The 8907-nt window shown below is 41.4% G+C and overlaps 2 protein-coding genes across 2 annotated transcripts; one reads left to right on the forward strand and one right to left on the reverse strand.

Moving 5' to 3' along the window:
* Window positions 1-32: 32 nt before the first annotated feature.
* On the reverse strand, window positions 33-6279 carry klhl7 (kelch-like family member 7). Its single transcript, XM_061059489.1, has 14 exons — window positions 6150-6279; window positions 5446-5588; window positions 4996-5098; window positions 4257-4350; window positions 3937-4061; window positions 3620-3795; window positions 3272-3446; window positions 2667-2809; window positions 2236-2476; window positions 1928-2129; window positions 1169-1266; window positions 886-1069; window positions 339-557; window positions 33-284 (listed from the first exon to the last, which is right to left on the reverse strand). The coding sequence occupies exons 1-13, from the start codon at window positions 6277-6279 to the stop codon at window positions 404-406; spliced, it is 1968 nt and encodes a 655-aa protein (XP_060915472.1). The 3' UTR covers window positions 33-284; window positions 339-403.
* On the forward strand, window positions 6247-8729 carry si:ch73-345f18.3 (uncharacterized). The gene is made up of 4 exons (XM_061059494.1): window positions 6247-6386; window positions 6870-6948; window positions 7099-7320; window positions 7413-8729. Exons 1-4 carry the CDS (start codon window positions 6333-6335, stop codon window positions 7808-7810), a joined length of 753 nt encoding a protein of 250 aa, XP_060915477.1. The 5' UTR covers window positions 6247-6332; the 3' UTR covers window positions 7811-8729.
* The last annotated feature ends 178 nt before the right edge of the window (window positions 8730-8907 follow it).

Below are 8907 nucleotides of genomic sequence, written 5' to 3' on the forward strand. Positions count from 1 at the left end.
AGAGTAAGGTGCAAAAAATCAAATACAATAAATTCGGAGACTGCATTTATTCACCTTTTATCCATCTCAGGATCTTTTTTCTGAAGCAAAACCGAGGGTCCAACTGAACAACAGTCTTTGATCAAAAGTCTTTCTGTCGCCTTAAACATACATTTGTGGAAAGCTTCCTCTGGCACATTAACAATACGACTTCAATTCTGGCACAAAAGTGGAAAATAAATGTAACTGCAGGACATATTTGAAAGTAACAAAGTATATACAGAAGTAATATGTCAGGAATTATTCTGTCTACATCCAATCTTAAGTCCACTCGAGTAAAAGAAAAAAAAAGTTTTCACAACCGACAAGAGCAAATGACACAACTTTAAGAACGCTGAACTTCCCTCTTGTTGTAAGATGAAGATTATGACGAGGCAGATTTAGATGTAGAGGTTGCGGGGTGCGACTGAGACTCAATGAGGTCCATGTCCTCGTCTTCGTTCACTCCACAAGTGTCGACCACACAGATCAGGCAGCAGGTGACCGGAAACGCCCTCACTTTGCTGCAAGTCACCCACCTGGACACGGAAGAAAACTGATTTAGAAGCCCTTCCGGGGAATAATTGCAGCAATTCTGTACATGCATTGGCAGTCGGAATCAGCTGATCAGTCATGCGTCACACTCTTCAAACATGTTTAGACGGTCTGATGCGCTCTCTTCTGAAGGCACTGGCTGCAATTCCTTTCAGCAAAGCTGGATCTTTTCACTTTCTTGGACATAAATCAAAATCATCTATGTTCCCTTGCATGTGGCCATGTCTGTTAAATTCACATTTCAAAACATCAAAAACCCTTAGCTATTAGTTTCATTGTTATATTTTAGTAATGTTTATTTGAGAAACCAACCTGTCAGTCTCGGTATGATACTCCAGCACGTGTCCGAGCCGCCCCACAGCTTGGAACCCCTCCAGCACATAGATGACATCACCGACCGCTGCGCACTTCACTGTTACACCTCGCCATGGCATTGGGGCAGCGGGACGCCACTCATTGGTAGCAATGTCGTAGTACTCCACAGAGTCCAGTCCACCTAAAAAGAATAATGGCCACAAAAAACATGTTTGTATTTTTACAGAGCTATTCTGTTTATATATGTAATGGGGATATTAGGATATATTTATTTTTGTACCCAGTGCCCCCTGCCCTCCAACAGCATAGATCCTGCTGTTGACCACCGCAAGCCCGTGGTTCTTCCTGGCCTCTCTCATCCCACACAACTCCCTCCATCTGAGGACAGAGACACAAAGTGTGATTAGAGTGTAAACTCACATCTGTAGCAGTGCAACAACAACGGCATCATGTGAGATACCGCTATTGTTTCTATGAACTCTTCAGTAAAAACCTTTGGAAGTAGAGTGCTGACTTTAATCTTGACCATCTCCCTGTAATTCCATGACCTATTTGTCTGGTAAAGGTCTTTTAATCTCATGGGGGGGGGGGGGGGGGGGGGGGGGGGGTACACGGGTCAAATCAATCACCATGTCAGCTCTCGTTCCCTTTAAGAGCCAGGTTCGCCCGTTGCTATTTATTAGGCCTAACTTGTATTGGCATATTCAATTCTTTCCTCCCATTGTCCTCTAGTTCTCACTGTACACACACAGGTCACTGTTTGAAGTACTTACTGATGTTATAACCTCTGGAGCAGTCCCACTGATCATCAAAAACAAAAGACTTTATTTTTGCACGAGGCACAGCAGCATAACTTCATTCAATATTTAAATCTCCCAACACGATTGATGAAAGCTCTGTATATTGTCCTTTTTACGAACTTTAAGTAATCATTATCGGCTGATTGACAGTATACTACTTCTAGTATTAAGGATAGAATTAATGTGGCTCTTGTGGTCATCAAAGTTGCCAAGCCCTGCTATATGTGTTTATAACTCACTGTGATGTGCTGGGGTCGTAAACCTCAAAGTTGTTGAGCACCCTGCCTGACACGTTGTTGCCCACCGTTCCTCCACACACATAGATGAGCCCATTTGCTGCCACTGATCCATGGCTGCAGCGAGCCATCAGCATGCTGCTCTTCACCTGCCATGATTCCGTCCTTGTGTCGTAGCATTCGAAAAGAGCGAGGGCAGAGCTGCCTGCAGGCACACAAGAACAGAACAGAACAGCATGATAAATGCTTCCAGATTGGATTTTTTTCCCCCACACTCATCAGTATAATTTTGGCTAATTTTCCAAACTCACCCACTTCAGACCCCCCCGAAGTGTAGATCTTTCCCTGTGCGGCGCATGCAGCCAGGCTGTCTCGAGGTGTGGGTGGGCCCAGCTTGGAGTACCAGCTGTCCTTCAGGACATTGTAACAGTCCATGCGCTTGATGGGGAAGAGCTGCGAGCCGCCCAGAATGTAGACCACGTTGTCCCAGAAGACGGCGGAAGCGTCACGGCGCTTCTCAAAGGGGCAGCGGATGTCTGTCCAGCTAGAGTCCTGCATGAAAAACAAAACTCTTACTTAAGCATATACACTGACGATTTCAACAGACTTACCTACATATAACTATATATATATATATATATGATGTTTGTTTCTGTAATATCTTAATACTTTACAAGGAAACAAGAATACATTTATATCTTTACTTGTGGACAGAATGAGATGGAAATGTGTGGTCTGGTACCTTAGGGTTGAAGTATCGACAGGACTGAGGCTGGGAGCCTCCGAACAGAGCGATGCGGTAGTCGTGCTTCTTGCGTCGTGGTCGGCTGTTCTCTCCCAGATCCTCTCGATCCTCCAGAGACAGCAGGTGGTATCGCATCCCACCTGGGAACAAGATTCAACATCTGACTACATTTTGTTTTGTATGTGTTTGGGCTCACATCAACTTAGCAGACTATAAAGTTTAAAAAAAAATGTAACATCAACGTTGATCACAGAGGTATGATTGAGCGTCACTATGAGATGCTTTTTAAAATGTTAAGTAAATGAAGATCACAAATTAAATTTTAATTGATTAACACCAGTATTTCTGTAGTGGTGACTCCTGTTTCACATCTCCAGGAGCCCTGCAAAAAAACTGAAATTCTCTCCTCATAAAAATGTGTAATGAGGGATAGTTTAACTTAGAAACATAATGATGTCATATTTCAGACAGTGTCAACCATTTCCCCATGACACCAGGGTTTTTGTTTCCATTCTCATGAACACAATACACTTAATCTAGTCGTTTTATTATATCCATTTGTAAATGATGGTTTAGGTGTACATGCTCCTGTCTCTACTCACTGATGACCATCTTGAGGCACTGGGGATTGTCCTGGATGAGCGGCTCAGCCTGCACCGTCTTGGAGAGGAAGGTTTTGGAGACAAGAGGGAATCGAACACACCCCAACACCTCCACCATGTACCGTTTTCTGTTGCACACGTCGAACTTTAGCCATCGCACTGCTGCATCATAAATCTGAAACACAGGGATCCTGTTTAGCCAAAGCCCTCACTCAACTTTGTCCTGATGTGATGAAACTACATCCATTTGGAAAAAGATGTTCTAATAATTTTTTCAACACATACTACAAGATTTCAGGAAAGATGTTATTACAAAATAAATTAAGCATTCAGTCAAAGAATATATACCTGAGCCTCAGCACGGACAGTGAGTGTGTCCTGGTGCAGCAGATGTGTGAGCTGTGTGACGTCCAGCTGCAGGAACTCATCCAGTTTGTAGACCTCAGTGAAATGAAGCTGGAAGAAGTCCTCTGCTGCTGCCTTCAGCTCGGGGCAGTCCATACAGTCTGCCAGGGCAGAAATACCTGCAGCACAACAGGACAAGGAGCAGTTAGTCTTATGAGTTGAGTGATTGGTGGGCATAACTCAAATACACGAAGAAATAAAAGACACATCATGTCACATGGTGAGATAAGGCTTAACCTTGACTTTATTTGTATTTTTACCAAGGCAGTTTGTTGCATCAATTTGTCCTTTGAGGAACTCGGCACACATTTTCTTCACAGGCTCAATCTGGTACTGGTTGGCTGCATCCAGCAACGACTGGACGTTACTGCTGTTCACTGAAATCCTAGCACACACATTTTTACCATTTAATACGGCTTCTATGACATCTGGTAAAAGGAACAGTTATAGAGGAGGAGTGTATTGGTAAAGTAAAACTACTTTTTTAAGCAACATTGATACGCAGATCTTATTCATTCATTTTAAGCTGAAATTGTATCCCACATAATGATGACTCTTACTTTTAAACAAGATTTCTTACCGAGCTGTGTAGATGAATTCAATCAGCAGCTCAATGATCTCAGGCTCAGCACTCCTAAGCTCCACCTCATGTGACATTGACTCCATCATTCTGGCTAAAAGAAGAGATGTAGAGTTTGTAGATGAACATATACAAACAATGTTTGGCAAAATTAAATACGTGTTCTGCTCTACAACAGTTTGGGTAGCACAGCATAGTTAATAACCCAGATCCCATGTGACATTATTTAGTTTGATAACAATCATTAGAGATGCACCAATAGTGAAAATCATCAACAACACTGATACCAACGTTTATAATAACTATTTAGCTGTTCGCCGAGTCCATTAATAAACCTCTTCTCTGAATATGCAGTTATACTGGATATTGTGATCATTAAAATGATGTAACACAACAGATACACATCAGCTTCTGGTATAGACCATCCCACATTTTTGGGCCAGTGTTAGCTAACAGGGCCATCATGGGCCAATAACGATGTCCAACGAATACATCAGTGCATCCTCAATATTTTTAAACCTGTATAGGACCCAGTGCTTTGTGCTTGCAGTAAAATCAATGTTTTTTTGAGAGTGTGTACTTATTCAAAGGCTTTTGTGCAACACATCTGTGAACTCCCAAATGATTATATTCCTTTAATTCACACTTCTCCCATGACAACAGGGACATTTTTTATTTTCTTTAATTTGCAAATATCAAGTATATATGTCCTGTCTAAGATGTGTGTTTGCACACTTACTAGTAAACATGAGGCTGAAGAAGTGGCTGGCAGCAGCTAACACAACTCTGTGGGCAGGAAAGTGTTTTCCCTGGACCACCAGGGTCACATCACAGAGGGTACCCTGAAAACAGACACACAACACATTTTCAAAGTAACACACACACAAAGTAACACACACACACACACACACACACACACACACACACACACACACACACACACACACACACACACACACACACACACACACACACACACACACACACACACACACACACACACACACACACACACACACACACACACACACACACACACACACACACACACACACACACACACACACACACACACACACACACACACACACACACACACACACACACACACACACACACACACACACACACACACACACACACACACACACACACACACACACACACACACACACACACACACACACACCTGTTTCCTCAGGTTGTTCATGACTCCCATGATGCTGGACAGCTGTCTGTACTCCTCTTTAGTGGCACACTTCCTCTCACTCTTCTTCTTTGAGCTTGACGCCTTTTCTTGAGTGGCCACCCCCGTCATGTCAGCCTGAATAACTTAAAGTTAAATGAGAATTTGAGTTACACTACACACTACAAACACTTCTAGCAGCACTGCCAGCAGTGTGCAGCTGCTGTCTCTTTGTGGTTGGTAAGCCAGTGATGGTTTGCCTGCTAGCAGACAGCCGTATGGGTTTAGAAGCAGCTGGTTTGAGAACAGCTTCTTCTTAGAAAGTCTTTAAAACACACATAACGATAAAATTGCTATCAGGTGTTCAGATTGTTGAAACGTGCTAAAGTTCAGTATTTTGTTTGCTAGAAGCTTGCTGGGGTTTTTCGTCTTCTTCTGCAGATTTCCCACTGGTTAAAGAGACTTGCCTTCGCCCTCTACCGACGCACTAGTGAATTACAGGTTAACCTGCAGGATTGTGAAACTGATTAGGGCTGCTGCTACAGTTTGTGGATAGCACCAATAATTGTGACTATTAATAACAATAACGTTTCCCAATCATTTCATCAATTGGAATGCGACTAACCCTATTGAATAAGAAAAAAATACTATTTAATTGAATTTAAGCGTTTTGCAATAGCGCCGTATACTTCGCTGCTTCAACTTACCTGTAGGCTCACCTGTCTGCGCTGCGTCCATATCTGCGCAGTAGTCCGGATAATAAAAACAGGAAGAAAAGTTTATCAGCAGGCACATGACGTTGACGTCATGTGGAATGCGAACTACATTCAGATTCATTGTCAGGAGTAATTGACCTGAAAACAAGCTGAGGGACACTCGAGCTGACGAAAATGCTCCGTTTTCTCTGCTGTTGCTGCTTTTCAGATGATTACTCCAACGACGAGGTATGTGTGTTATTACATTGTTTATTTGTAGCCTATGTAAATGTTGAAAATAAAATGAAGTGGATTCAGGCGACAAAGTTGATCTTTCCTATGCTTCAGTGAGATTATGAGACATTAGTATTAGGCCTAGTAGTAGTAGTAGCCTATATTCGCTTAGAATATTGACTTTAGACATTTCCACAGCAGACGCGTATTATTTTTCATTGAGTCTTAGCCAACAAAAACAATTAGCCAAGTTAATTTAACTTGTTTTCTGTCACAAATACAATCTGCAACATAATGCAAAAGCAACCTTGGCTATAAAAAGTTTTTCACAAGTCAAGTATGAACCAAATGAAATTCTATTCTTTGTTTGAATTAAAACAATATGAATACTTACACACTGTGTTTATTAAAAAAAAGTAGTAACATGTCTGTAGGCCTTCTTAGTGCTTTGTGCTTGTTAAAAAAAATCTATGTGAAGAAAACAACTTTATATTTCAGAGGCAGCCTCTCCTACAGCCCAGACCACCTGACCTGGATGGACCTGCATCAGCCAGGCAGACCAGGCCAGCACACAGTGGTACATCATCACATCGTACATCTTTTTTGATTGTCTAGCTCTTAAACCTGTGCCCTTCCAATGCAAACAATTTTGGACAAATTTGAGCAATTTTCTCTTTTGTGTTTCTTTGTTGTGCCTTTTGTGTGAGACTATTTTTCTCACCCCTAGATACAATGACTGTCAAGCGGATTGGCAGGCTAGTGATGAAGCGGATGGGTGTGTCAGAGTTGGACCAAAGGTTTTCAGACATGGCTGAGACCTTCAATGAACAGCAGGAGCGCTATGAAGGCATGGTGCGACACATTAGAAATCTGCGACAGACCTATGGCTGCAACCATGATGATAGCCTGGCTTTAGCCGAGTGTGTGGAGAAGATCAGAGACGAGCATGGTAATAAGACACTTAGAGCTCCCTCTAAAGGTTCTGGCTTATGTCCATGTTTTTCTTTCCTTGCGTCAATGTCTACCTATTTTCACTTTCAGAGGCCAAGCACAGGGTCTCCCTAAAGATTACGGGCTATGACTTCTCCCTCAACGTGATTCCTGTGGGATCAGAGGAGGAAAGTGAAGAGGACCCTGTGCCTCCACATCTGCATTTAGCTCAGGATGAACTCAAGGGCACATCTGAGGGCGCCAAGGCCACCATCTCAAAGGGTACCGCGCTTCAGGAGATGATAGGTTGGCTGCTCCGTAGCAAGGATCAGATGGTGGAGCAAGTGAAGGGACAAGCAGCAACTTATCAGGAAGAAGGAAGACTGCTGGAGAACTTGGAGGAGAACATTAAGGAAGCGAGGAGGGCAAAGGAGTTGTCACTGGAATACAAACAACGGGCTGGGGAAGTCCTCACCGAGGCTGCGCAGATCGCAGGAGCTAATTTGTAATACATGCACATTTTAAATACTTTGTTGCAATTACAACACACATGCAACAAATATTGGTAGAATTAATCATTAATTTCCTATAATTAGCAATAACTTTAAGTGTTAAAAAACATAAAAAACACAAAAATTCATTGCACCAAGTAAACACTCTGCTTTGCAGGCAGTTTTTGCCTGTTATAGCATGCTTACCACAAGATCATGAAGACTTGAATCATATCTGCCTTTTAAATGTTCTATTAATAATTTAACAAATGTAGCAGACACTCTTAACACTTATATTTATGAAAGACCTTCTGGATGGGTGTAAGTTTTTCAAATAACACTAGGGGGCATTGCAGACTCACTTAAATAATACAAAAGTTGCTCTTCAGTTCATATTGAGATGTAGTCTATTCTATTGAGTTGCATGAGTAAATAGATACTCTATACTTTCTTAATCCCAAAACATTTATAATATATATATATATATATTACTTTTTTTAAACTAGTATTCTGGTTGTTAACTCTGCAGGGCAATTAATTTTTTTAATGCAATAGATGATTGACTGAAAGCTTTAAGGGAATGCATATTGGTATTGTAAGTTTCGTGACCAGATGTAGGGACCAGATTTGCGCACAATCAATTCATACATTTATTAACTGATTAAAAACTGCAGCTTTCCATGTGTGATTAATGTGAAAGCAAACAAGCACATGGCCATATGCCATCTTGATAATTAATTTTGGAAAATCCATTGTTTGAAAGGTGATTGTCAAGTGGTCATGCATTATTTATCAGAGGGGGAGACATTTTCCGCAGCTGCTTTTGCCTTAAGCTTTACAGTTTAATTTCTCCCCAAGTGTGCAGGGTGTTGAGGGTAAAACCTGCAAAGTTTTATCTTAAATGAAATGTTTGAGAAATAAAAATGCCTAAAACATTTACATGTCTAACAAGGCAACTTGCCAATTATGCTCTTTTGAGTTCAATTAAATCTAGAATCAGTGGGAAAAAAGTGTTTTTTAAATGTATCATTTATTTAAATGTGATATAAATCAAAGGGATCAACAGAAATTAATGACTAAACGTAGTTCAATTATAATTTATAGCCTGCAGTATC

The sequence above is a fragment of the Labrus mixtus genome, chromosome 16 (genome assembly GCF_963584025.1).
Source record: "Labrus mixtus chromosome 16, fLabMix1.1, whole genome shotgun sequence".
In the NCBI taxonomy this organism is placed as follows: domain Eukaryota; kingdom Metazoa; phylum Chordata; class Actinopteri; order Labriformes; family Labridae; genus Labrus; species Labrus mixtus.

What these genes read in the sequence shown, in the direction of transcription:
- si:ch73-345f18.3 (XM_061059494.1), top strand. Translation starts at nt 6,333, where the DNA reads ATGCTCCGTTTTCTCTGCTGTTGCTGCTTTTCAGATGATTACTCCAAC. An exon ending in ATGATTACTCCAACGACGAG is followed by an intron (nt 6,387 to 6,869) that starts GTATGTGTGTTA and finishes TTTATATTTCAG; the next exon opens with AGGCAGCCTCTCCTACAGCC. An exon ending in GACCAGGCCAGCACACAGTG is followed by an intron (nt 6,949 to 7,098) that starts GTACATCATCAC and finishes TCTCACCCCTAG; the next exon opens with ATACAATGACTGTCAAGCGG.
- klhl7 (XM_061059489.1), bottom strand. Translation starts at nt 6,279, where the DNA reads ATGAATCTGAATGTAGTTCGCATTCCACATGACGTCAACGTCATGTGC. An exon ending in GCAGACAGGTGAGCCTACAG is followed by an intron (nt 5,589 to 6,149) that starts GTAAGTTGAAGC and finishes TTTAACTTTAAG; the next exon opens with TTATTCAGGCTGACATGACG. An exon ending in GTCGATACTTCAACCCTAAG is followed by an intron (nt 2,477 to 2,666) that starts GTACCAGACCAC and finishes TTTTTCATGCAG; the next exon opens with GACTCTAGCTGGACAGACAT.